The sequence below is a fragment of the Sphaeramia orbicularis genome, chromosome 17 (genome assembly GCF_902148855.1).
Source record: "Sphaeramia orbicularis chromosome 17, fSphaOr1.1, whole genome shotgun sequence".
NCBI classification, from domain to species: Eukaryota; Metazoa; Chordata; class Actinopteri; order Kurtiformes; family Apogonidae; genus Sphaeramia; species Sphaeramia orbicularis.
The window spans coordinates 9,509,873-9,532,675 of NC_043973.1; the positions used below are offsets into that span (position 1 = coordinate 9,509,873).

Genomic DNA, 22,803 nt, shown 5'->3' on the forward strand with positions numbered 1-22,803 from the left:
CACTTTTTGTATTTACCTACGTTTTCTCATCAACTGACAAGGTTTCTAAATGCTCCTAACCTGTCCCGTTGTGGATTCCTGATGATCGCTAAACCCAGTTACGCCTGACAATCTGTTGACAGGCCATATTTTTCAAAGCTTTTGCTGCTGTGTCTGTCTCCTCACACCCTCGTGATCGTATTAGATGTGGTTTCCTAAGTACGGGAATGTCCAACCTGAGCCACGTCCTTTTTCCAGTACTCAACAGCCCTTGGTGGATAGTATACTGTAAGTGGCGGAAGTAGAGCCATAAACATTTTATCCTTCTTGCATTTACCTGTTTGTGATGAGGATCATGTACAATGTATATAATATTTGCAGCTGCCCAGACGGATGCTTTTCCCCTCTCGCACATCGCTTAACTCCATGATGTGTCTATGAGAATATACAGCTGTTCCTTCATTCCTGACCTTTGAAATCCTTCATAAATACTAAATATTTATGTGACTTTGCTTTAAGGTTCTGTATTTGTAGTTTTAAACTATAGCCCAATTAGTTACTACCTTTGCAGCCTGAGGCAGTGAAGATCCTAGTGCTGCTAGTCGTATCGTAGTTCTCTCACATGATAAGCTCAGGAAAGAAGGAATCATTGAAGCTTATAGCTTAACTTTGTCTGGCACTGACGGTTTCCATCTCTTTCATCCATGTGAGGATGCACAAAGCTTTGCAACAATAAAGCGCAGGGAAACAGACGTCCTTGATTAGATTAAGCTGTCTAGCAGCGGCCAAAAGCCCAACTGTTTATCTGAGTGTGCATTTTCCGTCGTGTTGATTAGCACTTAGTTTTTGACTTGTTAACTTTTATAAGCTTTATATCCTTTCATGGCTAGTGTGAGATTGGTTCAGTTGTGGTTGTGCTTCGAAATGACCGGTTGTGTTATGATTTAATCCAAACATTTTGTCAGCTGTTTCTCAGGACCCTGGGTTCAAGATCAACCAATATGTATCGTATCCAGTTTAATTACACACAGTGCTCAGCATGAAATGTAAAGAAAACACTTTGTTAGCCAAACACAGGATGCAGTGTGATTGCTGTAAAACTAAAATAGAAATTGGTTTGGATGATAAAAGTGAGTTTTAAAGGTTCTGAAACCTGTTAGCCATTTCAAGGACAGTTTTTATTTGCTTTAATTGAACATGCAATCATGACACCTCATAAAGCCTGTCCTCAGGCAGCAGAAATCCATCACACTGAATCATACTGTATGTGGCCTGACATTACTGTAGCAGTCATGGTAACAGCCAGCACCTCTGTTTAACTTCCTGTCGGAACTAACCTTTTGGTATTTGGTTAGAGGTGAGCACGCTAATCACATAACAAATGTAAGAGGAGCTTTGTTTGCCTGCTGCAATGTAACTGCAAACACTGTCGTGTTGTACTCTATTAATGAAAAACACACAGTACATTCACCTGAACAATAATAATACATTAAATATTCTGTAAAATATGGCATTTAATCTGATAATGGAGCTTCAGTCCTAATCACTGTGTCTTGAACCATTAATTGTGTGTGAGACCTAAATGGGTTTGTTATGCTAAAGGCTTTTCAAAGGAGTAAACATGTTTTTCACAGCTTTGTGAAAAAAAATACCACACTCTCTCATGGTCTTTTTGTTTGAATGGAATTTCACTCACTTGTTAACAGCAATACATTTAAAAGCGGCAAGCCTGATTTCATTAAATAGGGTGGTACACCATATAAAAGCTGAACCATTGAACACAACACATATTAAAAGAACAGTTGAGGAGCGGAAAAATCCAGATTCCCATGCATTCATGTGAACAGGTAGCTGTAAGTGTATCTGTTCTCATGACGCAGATAAAAAGACAAAAATACCTCATGAAAACTTTAAAGTAAGTGCATGCCTTTTTATTATTTGGGGATTTTGTGATAGAGTAAAACGTGGTCTGTGACAGATATAAAACTCCACAGATATTTGTAGGTTTTGTCCGTGTGAACCAGAAGAACTGCACTTCTCAGAAAAACTGTTTCATGTTAGAGATGACCATCCTTATATACTTTTGTTGTACTCTATCCCACTTTCCATCATTTGGTTGTGATTCTAGTCTGCTGTGTTTTTCCAAATGACAATTTTTGGAGATGTTGGGAATCCTCTGTCCTTAAGGAAAAGAGTGTCTGCTTTCTGTCAGCAAATCTTCTCTTTTGTGTTGTCTTTGTTTCCAGTGTGATTGGCGCAGATGCAGGCAATGGCATCCGGGTGTTCATCCCTGACATCGGCATGTTCGTAGTTGGTTTGGCCATCTGGCTGCTGTGTCGCAGTCTGGTCCAGAAGAGGCCGCCTGAGGACATGGCCCAGTACAACGCAGACTTTGAAGCTGAGGAACAAGTGAGTTTTATTTATGGTGACATTCAGTGTCTTGAAAACAGTTTCTGTTTGTTGGTCGGTGGCTCACAAAGTTTGGCATTTTAGTTGAACTTACAAATGTGTAACTTAAAACTTGAAATGTGTAAGACTTAAAAATGTCTTAAAGCTAATGCTCAACTTAATTATTATAAAGGTAATTATTGCAAAATATTTGTAAAAGATTAAACAGTATAAAATATACATGCATATGTTTGGATGCTGCTGGTCAGACAAAGTTAAGAACAGGTTAACCTAATAATATTAAAGCTGTCAGAATTAATGTTAATGCATATTTCAAAATAAATGAAGAATTTAAAAATGTTATTAGATTAACTTATTATTATTTTTTTTTAATTCTTTGTTTATTTGGAAAAGCACAATTTACAAAACTTCTGTTACATGTACAGTTCAATTTCTACACATCACATAAAAAAATGCTTCTCTAAGATTTTTGGTCATATAAAGAACTTTTAAAGTAAATAAAGAAAAGTGGGCTGGAAGAGAGGGCTTACTCCATTACTTCAATGAAAAGACAAGATTCTATAAGGTGTGAATGTTTACATCACTCTAAACAGAAATGTTTCACATGTAAAAGTATTCACATCACCGATGTACTCATTTCACATCCATGACAAATTTAACATAGTTTGTCCATTTTGACCAAATAGTAAAAAAAAGATTCCTTTTGACCCTTAAAACAAAATGTCAACTTCTCCAGAATGTAAATGTCCTGTACGATGTCGATCCATTCTTCTGTTGTGGGAGCTTCAGGCTTTAACCATTTTCTAGTGATAGTCTTTTTACTCGCTGCCAAAAGCATTAACAACAGTTTTTTATCTTTCAGAGTCCAGTTCTCACATGAAATATCTCCTAAGTATAGGGCTTCACACTTACAGATTAACTTAATTTTTAACTTCCGATGCCAGCTGACCTTTGTATGATCAGTGTTTGACTGTTATTTTCAGGTTGTTCAAAGGTATGGGTATGGGTCTAAAACAGTGTTTTAGAACAATAAAAGCCATTACATGTAACATTACTGTGATTCATTATTTTCTTCTCAACATTGATACTATCTCTCTGTTTACCCTTCTGTCTCTGTGCTCAAGCTCGTCAGAACTAAAACTGCAGTATGTTAACAGTTTATGGTCTTATATATCAAGTTAATAGCAACTTGTGTGATTCCAACGACATACACAGTTGTGTAAACAGCTGAGAGCAACATACTGTATGTCAAAGCACAGTTGTATGATGGTCACATGACTGGTCATGTGACAGCCTCTGTGATGAATGTTTTGCTTTATTTTTCATATTTGCTGGTGGTAATTCATTCATCACTTGAACACTGTTAAAAATCATTTACATTTGAATTTAAGGAGTTATTGCCCTTTTTAATTTAAATGGTCTTGGCGGTTTTGAAATGGAAGTTTCAGTTTCATATGTAGGCATGTACTCTACTGTTCTTATTTAACTCAGTGCAGACAAGAAATTATTTCTGACAAGCTGACACCAGTAATAGTCCTGATGGTTTCATAATTTCATTGTAAATCTATTGTTGTTCTATTGCACAGTGCTGTTAAAGGTAAAAAAAAGATTCTGTCAAGCAAGGATTAAATTTAAACTTGCTTCTTTTGTATTTGGTCTCCATTAATTTAAGAATTTTTTACATCTGAATAGAAATTATTATTATTATTAGTCTTAAGAAGAAAATGGGATTAATTGCAATTAATGAAAACGTGATTGTTTAGTTCATTTTTAACTGACTGACAAAGCTAAATGGTATGTATGATTAAATAATAATAAATATTTGAATATACACATTAAAGCACATACATGTATACACTTCATCACCCATTAAATGCTCACCCACTCTGTTCCAGTCAAAAAAAAAATCTGAAATATTGCAGTTGGCCACAAAGGACAAGTTTATTTTTTTCCTAGTCTCATCATAACTAGCAAGAAAAGAAAAGAAAAGGACAATTCACTTTTCTTTATTTCAGGACATCAGCAGTTATGTAATGGATGATATGGATAATTCTGGCATTTAATATATGCAAAACAAAATGCACCATTTGGGAGTCATTACTAATACATTTAGTAAATATTGTGATCTATTCTTCAGCTCTCAATATTATGTTTTCCTTGCTTTATTGGCAAGTAGACAGATTCATTCCACCTCTCCAGTGTCTTCCTGGCTCTTTGCATACTTCGCCCACTTCCAGCTTCATAACCTGGGCAGAGGAGTACTGAAGTTTGCATAGAGAGCTTCCTTTGAGTGTTGATGACTTGGACTACAGCCCCCATTCCCTGGCATATCCTCCCTTCTCTTTATGACTCAGTGTTAATTAAATCCGCATTCACTTTCTCTTCAACTGTACTGTTCATGCTGGCACAGATGGCATCCCTCTCCATTACTGAGGGAAAAAAACAGAAATCCATCTATAGCCTGCCTTGTGTTCAGGCTTTTATTTCCGTCAGTGAGCCATCTGAGCTGAAATTGTTGCTTGATTCAAATTAGGATTTCTACCAGCTGTTACTTTGTTTTCTCAAGTGTAGTATATTGTCTTCACATGGCACATGGCAAACGGCTCACTACTTTTCATATTTTTATGTTACTTATGCTGAGGGCAAAACCAGAATCTGGCTTTAAGAAAAGAAGGACACATTGTTTGAGAGATGCAACAGCCAAGAAAGTACAGGCAGAATTTGATCTGATGCCAGTTTGTGGTTGGCTAGTAATTTCTCAAACAGCTGCACAGACCACATGTACACTCAGCTATGTGCTTCTATAGGCTAAGTATGCTCAAACACATGAAAAGCTGAAACCCAGGGCAGGACTACTGTGGCTCTAGTCAGTCGTTATGCACTTGTAAGAATAATGGTGGTGACACCTGGATTTTTATGTCAGTGCCATATGTACCTGTAGGAAATGGTTTTCAGCACCATGGAGAGCTCTGCATTTTTCATCATTCAATACTGAACACGTGTCATATCTGTATAACCTGAAAGGAAGAAGAGGAGAAGCTGAGCCTAGATGACAATATCCTGCTAGATGACTTTGAAGCAGGATACGAGGCTGAGGAGGATGAGGAGGATGAGGAGTTGTACGAGGAGGAAGAGGAGGAGGAGGAGGGGGAAGAAGAGGAAGAAGCCAAGGAGAGCACCAAGATGAAGGTGCTCCGGATTGTTGCAGAAGTCGCAGCCAAAGTCAAGGAGATCATAGGGAACTTGATCACCACTGCAGGGAAAGTGGTGGTCACCATTTTGTTAGGCATGACAGGTGAGCAGCTGAACACACTGTACTGTGAAACTCAAATGTCTCATTTGATATTTTTATTATTATTCATTGCATATGTCCAGTTTTTTTCAGTGGCCTTAGGTGCTGTCTTAATTCTAGCATTTTCCCTCAGTTTGGGGAAGATGAGAGATAAAAATTTTATGCTTTTCATTAAAATGTTCATTCATCAAAAAAGTGTTTGGCAAGGCTTTTCCCCAGGATATGGCTGTAAAAAGTATCTAGTTACATGAAAACAGTTTGGCTATAAAAGCCCAAATTTGGTACAGTGTAACACCACTATATTCTATAATTTACGCAGATCTTACTTATTGCATGTTTTATACCAATGTGTTCCAGTGTTATCAGCCATTCTTTGCCACCAGTGGCGGCTGCTCGTCTTTCAGACAGGGGGAGCTCATTGTCGGCTTACATAAAAAAAAATTGTCAAGTTATTTAAACATAAATTCGGCCCTCCGTTCCTTTTTAAGAAAATGGCCAGTGACCTTATCGTACCAAGTAGGCGTCTTTTCCAGGGCTTGACCAGTGTCCTCTCAATGGCCAGCAGAGCTAGGCTGTTTAGGTTGCCTTGGCCCATTGTGTTGCGACTGTAAGACTTCAGCCTTTTTAAACAAGAGATGCTCCTTTCACTCCGACCTAGCCGACAGTTTGATTGATTTAACTATCTACAAAACGATAATAAACTTGAACAAGAAATGATTAAATTATGTAACTGAAACAAGAAAACGCTGAAATTATGTTAAATGGAAACAAGGAAGTCCAATGAGTGTTTTGTTTACAGTGCAAGAAATGAACGAGTAATTTCGTAGTGGTTTCTCTCTCGATTTCACAGCAGAATGCGTGACAGTAGTAAACTGAACAGTGTCAGTGAAGGAGTAGATCTCAAAATAGCTGTCAATCAAACGGGATTCAGCCTTTCGACTGATCATCCAATCAGCACGTGGGATTCTGGCGTCCAGCCCGGCCGAGCTCTGCCCACAGCTCCATTCACCCCCACAGACGCCCGATGTCTGGGGGAGGGACAACATCGTGGCATTTATCCAATTACTGTCCAGTTTTGAGGCAATGAAAAAAACTGTTCCACTCAGCCCCATTGAAGCCCATAGATGCCCGGCGTCTACGGGCAAATGCACTGAGAAGAGATCAAATGAGAAAACAGCGCAACGGGAATGTATGAGAAGTGAACAACATCACGTCTGTTGATTTGTGATAAAGCTGATTCTGAACGAACTCATCTTTTAGATGAACGTGTTCTAACACATTTGTAGTCAATAAAATGTCAACACAACCATACATATTTAACCATTTATTTTTCGTAATTTTAGGGGAAGCTGAGCTTCCCTTGCAGTCTATGAGAAATCGCCACTGTTTGGGACATAGATCCAATACACTTGGGTACAACACAGATGCATAAAATCTACAGAATCTACTTGCTATGATGCAAGTTAAACTGAAAGAATTAAACATCATCAACACAAGTTATCTCTGTGCTGTTACAGTTGTAAAAAATAAAGCCAAGCAAAGCTAACTGACCATTTTTTATATGTATGGAAATAATTCCAAAATAAAGAGAAAGAGGGAGACCATCAACCTGCAGATGATTCAGGAAAAAGACGGTAACACTGGATGACAATTTTACAATGAAAGCTTTATCTTATTGGTTTTAACAATCTTATCACACTGATCAAAGTGTCATTTTATAGTTTGTTCCTATTGCTTAAGTAGATTTAGACTGTAATTGCAGTCACAGCAGCACAGCAGTTTTGTCCTAGACTTTTTTTGGTCACAAGACAGGGACAGCAGCCTTCTGTGAGGGAGGATCCACAGTCGGCCTCCTGCACCATTGTGTTTTTGTGTCAGACACATGGGAGATAATTCAGTCATAAGATTCTAAGTAACTTGAAATTATCTACAGTATTATATTGTATGATCTGTGTGTATTTTATTTACATCAGATAATATGTAACGACTGTATTTATACTTGCAGGCATCATGCTGCCTTCGCTGACCTCTGCTGTGTACTTCTTCATCTTCCTGTTCTTGTGCACCTGGTGGTCCCTCTGTCGGACTTTTAACACACTCATCTTCAGCTGCATGTGTGTCTTGATGGCCATCTTTAGCGCTGGACACATCATTGTCCTCTACCTCTACCAGTTCCAGTTCTTCCAGGAGTCCATCCATCAGACCGTTATATCAGGTTAGGCTCATGTGGTAATCGTCTGCACAGTAACAGAAGACAGTTTATTAGTGAAACTGTCATAGTTCTACTCACCAAAGGACGATATGCTACCTTACCTTGTATGTTTTAAATCTTCTTTTTTTTTAATTGAACTTTGGTATACAGATTAAACATTCAGTATTCACTTACACATTTATTTTGAAAGAAAATACATAGTCTGTACCCCCAACCCACCCTCACCCCTTCATATGAACAGAACAGAGCATCAACTCTCTTGCTCTCAGTGTAAAGGAAATAAATGGACAAATGAATGTTACCCAGGATAAGTGAAAATATGGATATTCAAATACAAATATATATGGTTATTATACATTGCATGAAAAAACTAGAAGCACTCGGAGAGCGCAGACCTCCGCCAAGGCTGATCAGTGGCCCCCCCACCCCCGATCACCACCAAAATTTAATCATTTCTTCCTTATCCCATTTCCAACAAACCCTGAAAATTTCATCCAAATCTGTCCATAACTTTTTGAGTTATGTTGCACACTAACGGACAGACAAACGTGGCCCCCCCCGTGGGCCCCCCCACCCCCGATCACCACCAAAATTCAATCATTTCTTCCTTATCCCATTTCCAACAAACCCTGAACATTTCATCCAAATCTGTCCATAACTTTTTGAGTTATGTTGCACACTAATGGACAGACAAACAAACAAACAAACAGACAAACAAACAAACAAACAAACCCTGGCAAAAACATAACCTCCTTGGCGGAGGTAAAAAAACACTTGCAGATGTCATTCACATTCAAACACCTCAGAACAAAGATAATATCATAATTCAATACAATGATGCCTACAGTATTTTGTCCTACGTTTCATTTAAGATTTCTCTAATATCTATTTTTCATTTAAATAAATTTTACAAAGGATTTCCAGAGACCTTCATATTCTTCTACTTTATTTTTAAGAATATATGTTATTTTCTCCAGGGCCATAAATTGGGCCATCACATTAAACCAAATAAAACCTTTTGGTCTGTAACATTGCAAAGTCTATTAATTTGCGTTGTTGGAGTTTCAATTTAAAGTTCTTAGTTCTTATACAGGTGTAATAGAATTAGCTTGGTGTCAAACAGGATGTTCAAAGATAAAACTGTCTTAGTGTTGTTGGCTTCCTCTTTCCAAAATTATTTATTGAGGTTGCATTCCCAGACACAATGCACAAATGTCCCCTGAGCCTTTCTACATTTAAAGCATATATCAGGTATATTTTCTTTATATTTGTTCAGTTTGACAGGAGTTATGTATGTATGTCTGCATCACCCACTTAAATTGAAGTAGTTTTACAGTAATATTTGCTGATTTTCTCTGAGATTCAACATAAACTTGTTTCCAATCGTTTTCAGAGATATTTCCATTTAAGCTAGTTCTCCATGTTTCTCTAATACTGATATTAGTTAAATCATAATTTTGCTGTTGCATCCTGCCACATCCATTTTTGCAGAGCAGTGAAGGGTAAATAAAATAAAATGAAGTGTGAACATTTTTAGTATTTTTTCTAAACTGTCTCCTAAACAGAAATGGGTGATGGCTCTGTCACCAGAAAATAGAATATACCACATTTGGATTTCCTGTCTTTTTGGAAATATTTCATAGTTAATCAGCACAATCGCATGCTGTTCTCTTGGTTGTCTAATAATGGACATGTAATGACAGAGCTCAGCAGCCAAGCTTGTTTGACTCAAGAATTTTTATTGCACCTAAGGCAAGTTTGTTTAAGTTTTATAAATATTTACAGTTGTTACAAACACGAAGGCAAAGGAATGGCAAACCAGCTGAAGGTAGATTCATCAGACGCCTACTCACACCAGATATTTGAGTAGGAGTAGAAGTGCATGTGTTTTTTTTAGAGTGACGGTTTCATTGCGAGAATTTGCTGTCACTTTCACAGTCAGACAGAAATTCTATCTTGAAAAAAATCATCTGATCAATGCCTAAAGTAGAGCTTTTAGGCTCTTAACTACAACCAGTGTTGTTTTATTATGCATGAGAGAGACAATCAGCTGTCTGTGGCTTGCAGCGGAGAAACGCTGTGGTCGCTGGAGTCGAGCCACATTGATACACATCTTGCCAGCAGGTTTTAGTCACAGCTGTAATGAGTGTAAACACTGGAGTACTGACTATCCTGGGTCATCAGTTCATTTTTGGCTTACAAAGAAGACAAATTTATAAATCAAACAGATTGTTTCTAAGATAAAAAGATGGTTTTTCTGCTTCGATATGAAATTGAGTAACGATTTAGTATATTCATTTCTTCCCTCAAATCCTCCTGAAATTGTGAGAAGAAAGGTTTTTGAGCATTTCTGAAATTAATCAGTCAACTAGTTAATGAAATTAGAAGAAAAATGTATCTAAAGACTTTTTTTTAGCTGCATAGTCCTTGAAGGGGTCATTGGGGTGCTAGAGCTGATCCTGGCTACCAATGGGTGAAATTGAGTTCATCACACAGATGACATATACAGATAACCATTCACTCTCACACTCACACCTATGGGTGATTTATATTGTCAAGTTAACCTATTAAGGTGCATGTCTTTGGATGGTGGACACAGGAGTACACAGAGAGAACCCATGTAGACACGAGGAGAACATCCAGAGTCCACAAAGGCCCCGCTGGCCCAGGACCTTCTGTTATTTTTCCATTTATGGATTTTTCTTCCCTGATAAACAGATATATTCCAAGATGTCAGTTTGACAATTCATCAGCTTCAACTTGTGAAAGAGTGGTTCAGGGAGCATGACACATAATTTTCACACATGGATTGGCCACCACAACTCTAGATCTGAACCCATTGAGAATCTTTGGGATGTTCTGGAGAGGACTTTCCCATCAATAATAAATGGCCCAGACAAGGCCATGGCAAATGCATCCTGTAATCAAAGTTAAAGTTGGTCCAACAAAATATCAGAGTGTGGGGCTTTTTTTTTGGCCAAGCCTTGTATATATTGTGTTGTTCAGCAGATGAACTGCAGCTCATCATCTGCATTGAGAAATGCTATAATAATGATGTTGTGTCTTTTAAAGCTCTGCACAGTGGCTGTTGTCTCAGTGCCCTTGGTGTTACAGGGTTTTATTGATCTCACAGTTTCTCATTTGAAAGCTGTGCTGCGGTGTGTCAGGACCAAGGCTATTTACAGCTATGAATAGCTGGAGCTGCCTTGGAAAAACCTTGTGTCATGCCCATTCCTCTCCTGCCTCAGATGGCAGATAAACTGTGATTACAGTGTGGCATTGACAGCTTTCTCATTAGAAAACAAACTCATTAGAACAAATGGATCCCTTTCATACCATCAGCACTGGTCAGTAACACTTTATTGAAACTGGTTGTACTATGCTGACTTTGCACTATGTAGGGTTCACACTAGGATTTTTTTCTTGGTTGTTTTGCATTATTGCCAGTGTCTGTACTGGATTCATTTTAATGGACAAATTTGAAACTTACCAGTCATGTTACAAACAGTTTTAATGTGCACCATGTAGGCTGATAAAAGAATGACAATCTGAAACCCACAGGGCATAAAATTCCAAAAGCAAATGATTTGTGAAGACATAGCCTTTACAATAGTCACTTATATTATCAGTTATTTAAATTTTGTGTATCATTATTATTTTTAAAACCAAATTTTACCAAGCCAAAGCCATTAGGCACTGGAAAACATGTAATTCTGTGGTCAGGACTCCTTCGTGGAGCTTCTCAGCTCTATTAGTTATCATTACAGTAGTGCAGGAAAAAGCACCTAAGCTGAAGATAGTGGTATTTCTCATTTTTCACTTTTTCCTTTTGAATTATCAAGATCTGCTAACTCTTTACCACACAAGTCACACACTGCAGTCTGTAAAAAGGGGCCAGATGTAGGTTACATGTTGTTGATACTGCCTCATTTTAAGCGATCTCAGAAACACTGAAACTGGTCCAAGTTAATGGTCAAACTCTTAAAACTTTAAGTAACCGTGCCACACACAAATGTCAGTAGGCAACTCAGAAAACGTAAGTTATAAATGACACCATATAATAACACCATTGTCATCATTAAGCATTTAGATGAACTTGCTAATTTGCTTAATCTAATTCCTAAGCACAGAAGGGTGGGTGTTATCTTGTTAAACAGTGGACATATTTTGGCTAATTTTGTAAAGTTTACCACATCTCTGATCATCATCGTCACATGAACAGGCCAGTTATTTCATCATATGCCATGTCTGCATGTGTTCTTGTTGACTTTCCAAAGCACTGAGGTATTTTTGTGGTATTTCACATGAAAACTGAGGCCCAGTGAGATGATAGAAGTAACATGTCCTCCTCCGCTCTGGCCTGTTTCCTCTCCACACACTCTCGGGCAGTCAGAGGGAAACTCCTAAATTTGTGCAGCCCCTTTTATTGGATAACAGGTTACCTCAGTGCCTGCCCTAATTGTGCCTGTTGACAGTGACTCTGCCTCGCTGTAGAGCCGGTGCTGAGTGAGACCGTTGAGAGGCCTGGCTTCCATTGTACTTCCTGTGTCCCCGCCTTACAATGGAAGTCCCCAGTCATGTGACCAGCGGGCCTTCCCCAGCTGCAAGAAGAAACCATGCAGGAAATGTGGGAGCACTTGCTCTTCCACATGGCACACAAAGGAAAGACTCTGGAGGCTTCTAAATCTGCGTGGATGTCACTGGTACACGTCAGTGCAGTTCCTGTTGCGATATTGACCTTTATTCTTCTGTGAGGAAAAAGAGTGAATCATGTGACATCCTTCATGGTACAAACAAATTTGCTGCATTTTCCAGATTCCAGAGTTGTAGAGGGGAAAAATTAACTTACTTTAGCAGTGGAACACTCGAGTTGCTTCTCTGAGGTGCCAGTGACAGGAGCCAGTTAATAACAAACACTATTTATCGAATAAACTCAATTAACATTAAATAGGACATATGTCCTCTTTCGTTGAAATGTGTTATTTTTAAATTAACTGACTAATTGACTTGATGTATCTACTAAATGGATTTAGTGCAAGGATTTACATCAGGCCTGTGAGACAGACAAATCAGAGATTTTACTGCATTTAATAGCTTTTATTGCACTGTAGATGTAAATGGCTTGGGCAGATTTGTCAAAGTGTTTTAACACTATTAAATGCAAACATTTCGTTGTGGACTTGTGTTTCAGTGGTGTTCATTGTGAGAAAAGTGACAGGGAAACAACTTTGATATCTGTCAGTTTGTCTTTCAGACGTGGATAAAGATACTTAGCCATGACTAATGGTAGAGGTTTATCATGACCAGTGACTGGTTTTGATGTTTGGTCAAGTGGTAGTACTTCTGTAATGTTTTCCTCTGTGACCTGACTTGCTCTATTTTATGTACAGTTTCAATAATGTCAAGTAGTGTGTTTACTACAAAGTTGAACAAGTCACCATTCTCGTTTTCTATCTTAAAATATATAAGTAAATATTTACTATTTCTATTTGAGGAAGACAATACTCAGTTTCTCTGTCGCTCTAGAGGTGACATACTTTTGTTGCCACCACTCTTCGTATTTCTGTTAAGTCACTGACCACATATGCAGTAATCAGCTGTCAGAAGTCAGGATTAGACGAATACATGTAATACTATCTCAGTTTTGTTTTGGAGTACTCCAGATTGAGTATTTGGGTATCTCAAAACTGGGAGGAGATTTTATCTGTGTTTCTGAAATTGGGATATAATGTTTACATGCACAAACACAAAGACAGGGTACTTGAAAACCTGACCATAACGGGATGCTCAAGTTCCCTGGAAACATGCTTGAGTTACTTAGAGCTTGGAATGGCAACAATAAAATAAAAAAAAAACAAAAAAAAAAACATATCCATAGGTGGCCTTATATGACGAATAATGGTCATTGTCTAACCACCCCCACCAGCTGTGTACAGCCAGCGCTCCAGAGTTTACACGCATTACAGTTGTGACTGAAGCGTGTTGGCATGATGTGTATCAATATGGTTTCACTCCAAATTCATTATTTCACCACTGCAACCGACAGAATCGCTGACTGGCACAATTGTATCCATAACTAGAGTCAATTAACACAAATAATGGAACCAACTGAAAACAGATAAACACATGTCATAATGTGTGGTTTGTGTGTGTTTTTGTTATATTATGAGTGGACAACTGGATGTAATGGAGGTCATCATTTGAGTATCACTGCTCAGGACATAGGACACAATTATTTCTCTCTGTGTTCTTCTTGTTGTCAATAATCCTATGAAAAGTTTAAAACCAAAAACAGCAAATGAATGACCAGTTTTTTTTTTAATTTGAGCTCATCCAGCAATTTCGGTGGTCAACTTAGGGGCTAAAGTAGAAAAAAAAAGTCCTCAGATTTTTGATACACGGCCTCACTCCCACCGACAGTCACGCTGCTCTAAATTTATTGGGCATCCTATCCACAGCTAAATTTAGTGCCAAGTAAACACACTAGTTATTTTTGTTTGTTTTCTAAATGCTATAGTGCCTGGTGAGAGTTTTATTACTACATTCAGTCTATTCAAAAATATGAAATAGATAAGGGAAAAATTAATATATGAAATAAATATGTATTTGTGACTGATTGTTGAAACAGATGGCCTAAATTTAGGCATTTATACATTTTTTTTTATTTTATACATGCATCTCATATAGCCCAGCTACTACAAACAGCAAGACTCTGCAGCCCCTACAAGCTTTTGTAATATTTACATCACCTCATCCATCCTGGCTTTGTTTCTGGAATCAATATTTAGCTTTGAAGACGAAGAACCCAAGGCCTCTTATGTGTTGAGTTTAACAATGCTTCAGCTTCTGGCAGTGAGAACAGTACAGTCTGCTGACAGATGACTTAAGGACAGAGCTTCCCAGTGCGGACACTATTGTAGTGTGGAAAGTGTTACAGTTCACAAAAAGTGCAAGCTTGAGCAGCTATGTGTTTTGTTTACTGCTGCACAACTCAACTTTACTGCTTTAGTTTTAAAGAGAAACATGAGTAATTTACAGACATGCATTTAAAGTAACAATTCAAGAAAAAAGACATATTACCTTGGAAAAGACGGAGAGGATTCAATTTATGTGCAGTAAGTTGAACAAAAATGTAGATCTTGTTTGCTGTTTATATCTGTGTGGATCACTATATTGTGTGGTCTCACACTCGTAATGCAGTTCTAACACTTGCAGTATAATCTCATCTTCTTTTACCTGTGTTCTTGTGCAGCGTGTTTGGTTTCACCCCCATCATTCAGAGCAACTGCTCCTACACATGGAAGCTCACTGTTCACTCAGACCGCAAGTGGTACTACTTTGTCAATCCCATCATGCTGCTTATTCTCTACTACACGCTGGCTACACTCATCCGCCTTTGGCTGCAGGAACCCATCGACCAGCTGATGGTAAGGACAGCAGACACAAAGTAACATCTGCAAAATATCAACAGATCTCAATAATGATTTGTTTTACTTGAATGAGCTACTTAATGGCGAAACTTAAATTCACTGTTAATGTATGAGGACTGGAATGGTGTGTGACACTACAGATAGACCAAATGTGTGTCAGAGACTCACTTGAATTTGGCTTACAATATCTTCACAGCACTTTGTAGTAAATTCCAGACAGTGAACTTAAACAGTATCAGATTTAATTAAATGAACAGCCAGGTGCGCTTGTGATCAGAGAAACTATATTGACGGAAGATTCCAAGACGATCGATCGCTAACTGGTTTTGTCCATGGTTTTTCAGGTATTATCTAAGACAGTATTCATTTAATTTTGGCAAAGCATGTAGTGAGGACACATTTTGGTGTTGTGTTACAGTTTATAGTGGAAACACATTGAAATAAAGATAAGATAGGATATAACTTTATTTGTCCCACCATGGGGAAATTTCACAGTTTACAGCATTAACATACAACAGGCATCTGCAGAGAAAAAGATGGGTAGAAATCTGCAAATGAGTGAAAAATGAAATATAAAGAGAAAAATAAGAAATTTGGTATTTATATAAATACTTATATAAATATAGAATTAAAATTAAATATTATTTACATATCTATAACGTGCACAAATATGCACACATTTCATATTGGACCAGATATTGAGAAAAAAACACATATTTAACTAACAGTAAAGAGATTATGCTCTGCATTACATTGTGCAGTTCTATTTAAATGTAATTTAAAGCTGGGATTTATTAAGTAGTGAAACAAACATAACGTAGTAATTTCCTAGATGTGGGTTCTGTAATTAAAAATGAAATTCAGTTGACTGTTATTTGGTTAAGACAAATATTGCACAATGTCAGAAATTAAATGTCAGAAATTAAATGTATATTTGTAAAGCACATCAGTGTGTGTTGTGTTCAGAGTGGTTGCGACACAGTTTCTAAGTGTTTTTTGAATTTCCATCATTTTTAAGTGCTTTGAGCATGTTAAACATAATCACATTCACCTCCGTAGCAGCAGAGGTATTAGAAACAAGTACCCCACACAATCAGATACTCATGAAGACTTACTTTTACTTGACAGACAATGAATTCCCTATTAATGTGTCAGTGAATATCAGACAGTGTGTGAAACGTACGACCACAGCTTGTCTTTCTTCACGTCTGAGCCCAAAGCTGAGCGTCTTTGTCCTGTAATGGTGTTATAGATTAGTGTTTTTATAGAGGGGTCAATACTTCCCTGTAAACTTGCAGGTCTGTATACATTATTGATTTTTCCACAGACAGAGAGGTGTGTGTGTGTGTGTGTGTGTGTGTGTGTGGGGGGGGGGGGTCGTAGGGTTAGGGTTATGGTTAGGGTTAGAGTGTTTTACCTACTCCTACACTTTAGAAGATGATAATAATAGAACATTATGATGGGCCTCATCTTCACCAAACTAGAAAAATCTAGAAGCACCATGTCCATTTTGCAGTTTTTAAATAGTTGATTTGAAATTGGATTTTGTTTTCTTAGCAGTTGTTGTACAAAATAAAGCCAGAGGAATAACACACAATGTGCTTAGTGTTTGAGCAGATGGCAGTTGTACAGTAGCTTCTGTAATACCTAAATAGTAAAGCACTATTTTGACTGGACTGCACAATCTGTGCTACTTTGTTAATATGTCAGGATTGTTATTAAATGTTTGTGTTGGTGCCAGAAATATGTGATTTTCCTGTTTTGATTGTGAAATAACTGTAGAAAAACACATGTAGCAGTACACTAGAAACAAGACTGGAACCCAGCCCTAAAATAATGAACTGTATTTACTGAAGCAAAAACCATGCAGTGGATAATAGTTGTTTATGATATGCTGATTTGAATTAAAGATTTTTGAGCAAAATTCTGGAGAAACAAGAGGCTAATACCATGCATACTTAGGCTTTAACTACAGGCTTTAATATTACAATTCATAACTTTCATGTTTAGTTTGTGTTATGTGAGCTACTTGCACACTGCCAAGATGATAGTGTATTTAATATAACTAAAATACTGAAAAAAATCATGAAAACAAATGCTGATCTTTTTAATTCTTGTTTTTTGAAGGTTATCCTACTCTCACTCACATACCACACACCTACACTGTCTAACAGTATGTATTGATACTGATTAAAGCTGTGATTCTTGAAAGTATCATTCGTGTTTTGGACAATAGTGGACTGACCTCAGAGTCCAGTGGGAAAGATCTGTATCACCCTTACCCTCTATCTGTGTTTTTACAGGACGACAAGGATGGAGATATGTGTGAGGAGGAGGAGCTGGTCGGAAACGGAACAAATAACTCAGCTGAAAGGAAGAGGCAGCTGTGGTGGAAATCACAACAGGGCACAGATGAGAAAAATGTAAGTCAGACTTAATACAAGAAAAACTGGAAATGTCATGAAATGCGTCGACAGCTAAACATGGCATGAAGCAATGAGGGCATACATTTCTCTATTAGTATTTTGGATGGACAGAATTGTTCTTATCAGCACCTGAATGAACTCTTTGTCATTATCTTATCTTTCAGATAGCAAAGCTCAGAGGGCTGTTTAGCCACTCACAGAAGTGGAGTTCCATCCAGTCGCTAGTGTAGTCATTGTTTACATGTGCTGCATGGTGCACACAGTGTAGCTTAAGTTAGTTCATTTCAGAAAGTTTTTGTACTTTCTCATACCACCACAAAACAGAGAAGGGACATCAGGACCTTTTTAACACTCAAAAGATACCTTAACCCTTAAAGACCCAGTGCTACTTCTCAAAGTAGTTCCCAAATGAATTTTTCCCTATTCTTAACCTTCTTAAGTGATTTGTCACTATTATTCTCTGCATTCTTTTGCATTTTTTCGTGTAAATCATGTATTTTCATATATTTAATTCACTGATCATGCAGATGTTCATAAAAGCTCAGAGCAAATTCAAAGGTCATTATATCAAAAACAGAGAAAACTGATGACAAAGTGAGGTTTCCAACAAAATCTATCATTAACTGAACATAAACCAAGTGCGTCCATCCACTGTCATTTATCAAACTACGTGGGTTTTATTGATTAATCAATGTTGCAGAAAATGACAGTGTTTTCATGTTCACTACGGAGCCTCTGAACATCCAAATGAGTCATATCTGATGACCATGAAAAGATGACGAGCTGCATTTTACACCAGTTATTTACATGTATTGATAGGATTAGTGGATCAACAGGTATTAAACAATTTAGATCAGTGAATGGTTTTGGTCACCAGTGGATGTTTGGGTCTTTGTGGGCTAATAAACTAACTGTTCTGAAATGATATTGTTTTAAAATGAAAACCTACTAGCTAAGCCTATCTACTATAGAAAATAATGTAAATTAATGTTAGTTTACCATGTTAGCTATTACAAATTGGCAGCATAATTCCATCTGTCATCTGTTATCTAGCTGTCAAGATGTCACCAGGAGTAAACATTTACTTTAACCTTGGGTGTTAAAATAATACAGTCATTAAATATAGCCTATACTATTAATAATTGCAGGCTATCAACAGATATACAGTATAATGTAACCACAGTCTTCCTATTTTGATGTTATCTTAGATGTAAGTTAATACTGAGGAGGAAAGAATAATTTTCTGATGTTGATACAGTGCCACTAAGTATGATGTTAAAGAGAGTGTTTGGATATGCAGTAGTCATACACCATGCTGGGGTTCCTTTAGGCATTTTAGAGTATTGGGATTTGGGTGTTTCCATAATGAAAACTCATACCAAACTCATGTCCTTGCAAAGCAGTTACATGACCTTTGTATGAACACTGTATCACATGCTAGATCCTGTTAAGAAAAAAATTATTTGTGCAGTCACATGGAATAAATGACTGAGGAGTTTTTAGGGCATGGGAAATGTGGAAAATGCAACTTTACCTAAGCGGATCTGAAAATGTCACATAGATCTGTTTAGAATGTTTTTTTCTGTGTCTGAGGTACTTAATTTCTTTTAACAAATTTTTCTGCTAAAAACCCAAATAAGATTCAAGATTAAGATTAAGATGTCTAAAACTAGAAACAGAATAATTTAACTAGGAAATTAAAAACAAACAAAACAAAGTTGTATTTAAAACTGGCATGCAAAAGAGAATGAGCATAAAAATATAAAAAATATAAACTACTATTACTAAGAGAAAAAAAAATATTTCCATAAATGTGCAATATCTGAGTAATTGTGCAAACTGTCAGAGATAAATGGTATATAACATGTGCAAAACTGCCACAGATAAAGTGTTAAATGTGCAAGATTGTCAGAGATGAACATTATGATATGATACGGTGCATAAACAGTATCACAGTTGAAAATGTAAACACTGTAAACAGTCAATATGGCTATTGTTTTAGACTCCTGTCAGCTCTTAAGGAGTCTGATGGTGGACAGAAATAAAGAGTTCCTCAGTCTGATTGTCCTGCACTTTCAGACTCCTGCACCTCCGCCTGGAGGGGAGTATGGTGACAAAACCATTTCCTTTATGGTTTGTCACAGCTAATAATTGCTGTTGCTCCAGATCATTTAAACAAATTTCAGCTATTAAACAACAAAACAATGGAATGTGTACATGTTTTAATGTTTATGGATACATATAGTTAATAATAGTTAAAAAGCCAGGAAACAGATTCTTTGTTTGGCTGTAAATTCAGTCTGTAGTTGTCGATTGTTTTCACAAGATTGCATCATGATTTGCTCCAGCTTTCCAGACCTCATCCTTGGAAAGATTTCAATTGTAGATCCACACAAGCAAACGCTCATTCTGACCTTGTTCCTATATCAAGGTCTGTAGTCTGTCTCCACTGGCCACCTCCTGAGGTTTAAAAGCTTTTAGGGCGTGCAGACACAGATGAGTGATGGGCTCGATTTACAGAGTAGTGCTGTTGGGCTTTGTTCCTGCTTATCAGCGACTATAAAGAACAAGGAGGCCTTTGACTTCAGTGGCTCATCGATAACACACCTTGCCTTGTATGCTCTTTTCTTGTCCTAGCTCCTCTCCACCCAGGATGGCATCAGTACAACTGAGGTGGGGGCTGCTCTGGTTATGTCTTAAAGCCCTGCATCTTTCTCCCATCAACCTCAAGCCTTGCTGCAAGAAAAAGATAGGACTCCAAAAGTGCTTCTCACACTGTGCCTTCATAGATCAGGGCCATCCTTAACTTCTGTTGAAGACTATTATACTTCAGTTGTCAAGCACTAATTAAGACATTGGATTCAAGGTCATCTGAATTAATTGAAGATTCACTTGTATATCTTCAGTGCTGTACAAAAATGATTAATATTGAATGAAGCTATGTTAAAATGTTAAATACAGTACATATGTTAAAATGTAGATTTATTTCAAATTATAAGAAAATGTACAGAAAAATATCATCTGACAGTGACACGAAAGATCTGTAAATTTTCGATTAAAAGTCAAGTAAGTATTATTCTGCATATTCTGTTTCAACCAAAAGTATTAAACAATTGTTTTACAAAAACTGAAGCACTTTAAAGTGGATTAAACAAAAGAGTGTGCAGTGTGAAAAGTATGACCGTCCTTCTACTGCCCTGCAAAGCCAAAGTGTAGTAACTGAGTAGGTGTTGAATTGTCTCTTTTATAAAAGGCATAAAGGGAGGGAAGGAAGAACAAAAACTACAATTAAGCCTTAAAACAAACACAATCAGTTGCTCATATTGTCTTTTGTGGGGCAGATTGCTGCATAGTGGTGTGAGCCTCAAACAAAGTAGTTTCTCACAGTCATAAATATGTTATTTTCTGCTTTCTGATGATAATCTACAGGCCGTTCCCACTTCAAATGGGACTTCATTTGACTTTGTGACAACTGAGAATGGACCTGTCTGTCTGGACTTGTATGCAACCCCTCAGTATAAAATGGACCAGGCCTGCGATGGTACAGCTGAGCTTTTTATCATCTTAAATGTTCTACTTTTACTTAAAGTGAATGTTAAACAATTAGGGCCAGAACTACTAAAGGTTTGCATGTATAAAAGTGTCCCAAAAAACCCCCAAAGAAATGCATTGTAATGAAGATGCACTTTCTGTGTTTAACCAGAGAAGAAGCGTGAGTGTGTGTATGAGGTGTGTTTGCCACCGGAGGACCCAGCTTTAGAGGAAGGAGAGGAGAAAAGTGACGAAGGAGAAGAGGAGGGGGTGAAGAAAAGAGGAGTCGGTGCTATGGTCAAGGTCTTCCACTTCATCATGAAACAGAGCTATATCTGTGCTCTCATAGCCATGATGGTGAGTAATGTAGCCCACAGGTGGTATAACCTAGAAGTTACAGGAGCAGGATTATGCTAAATTGGTCATGGTTACTTTTGCTTGTGAAATAAAAAATGAGCATAAACAAAACTTTGGAAGTACTGGTTACTTAGTGTTAGAGCTGGCCGATATTACTGTGAATATAAAAGCAAAAAATCTCTGACAGACCGTTGGTAAACCACTGCCATTAGGATGTGACTGGTCTGATTCCAATACAAACTGTGGGTTTATATTTATTGATATAATGTGAAATAAAAAGGAGCATTTTAACCAAAAAATAATGAGTTCAGACCTGCTGGAAAAATGCTGGTGGGCTTAGTAAACAGGTGGGACTGTGCAGCCTCTTTAAATGAATATGTTTCAGGCTGTAACTGGAAACGCAGTCTGTTCTTAGTCAGTATGTTCCTGGATGATCAAAGTTGTATAAATAAAACTAAAAGTTACTTGATTGATTTAGAATTGGTAACATACAAATCCACCCTAATCTGTTAAATGTGATATTGACAACAACAATGTACAAAGTTGCTCTCATTTCTGACAAGGGAAATTTACCCTGAAAAAATAACGAATGACATGTACTTGTAAAAAATGTAACCCTGTTGCCATTACTCTGTAAATAAAGTGAGTCACAGCTAAGCTAAAATGGCAAAAACTAAAACTGTGATGACTTGATGTAAACTAATCTGTTCACATGCTTTTTTGGTCATCCATCAAGCATTTGTTTAACTTTTTGGTGCCTTTTTTTCTCCTCAGGCCTGGAGCATCACTTACGTCAGCTGGCTGACGTTTGTCTTCCTCATGTGGTCTTGTGTGTTGTGGATGGTGAGGGACCGAAGGCGTTACGCCATGCTGTCATCTCCCTTCATGGTGGCCTATGGCAACCTGCTCATAGTTCTGCAGTACATTTGGAGTTTTGAAGACATGACTTATATCTCAGGACTCTTTGTCGAGAAGAACAACCCTTTTCACTCACTTTCATCAAAGGTTTGAAGTTTACACTAATGTGTACAGACAAATTCTTCATCATGACACTGTCTTCATTTGTGCTCCCACAAATCTCTGCATGTAAACTGACCTTTAGTTTGAAGGTGATGTTAGAACACCTTGTGATTGAATGTGTTTTCCCTTTCTGAGGGAGTAAAGGTC

The 22,803-nt window shown here is 37.5% G+C and overlaps 1 protein-coding gene across 1 annotated transcript in view; it reads left to right on the plus strand.

Moving 5' to 3' along the window:
- piezo2b (piezo-type mechanosensitive ion channel component 2b) overlaps window positions 1-22,803 on the plus strand; it is a 98,555-nt gene that overhangs the window by 21,315 nt on the left and 54,437 nt on the right. The window contains 10 exon segments of the mRNA XM_030161253.1: window positions 2,226-2,388; window positions 5,413-5,683; window positions 7,686-7,871; window positions 7,874-7,895; window positions 15,145-15,319; window positions 17,626-17,745; window positions 20,386-20,421; window positions 21,178-21,289; window positions 21,452-21,636; window positions 22,411-22,641. Of these exon segments, the coding sequence (XP_030017113.1) occupies window positions 2,226-2,388; window positions 5,413-5,683; window positions 7,686-7,871; window positions 7,874-7,895; window positions 15,145-15,319; window positions 17,626-17,745; window positions 20,386-20,421; window positions 21,178-21,289; window positions 21,452-21,636; window positions 22,411-22,641 (1,501 nt within the window).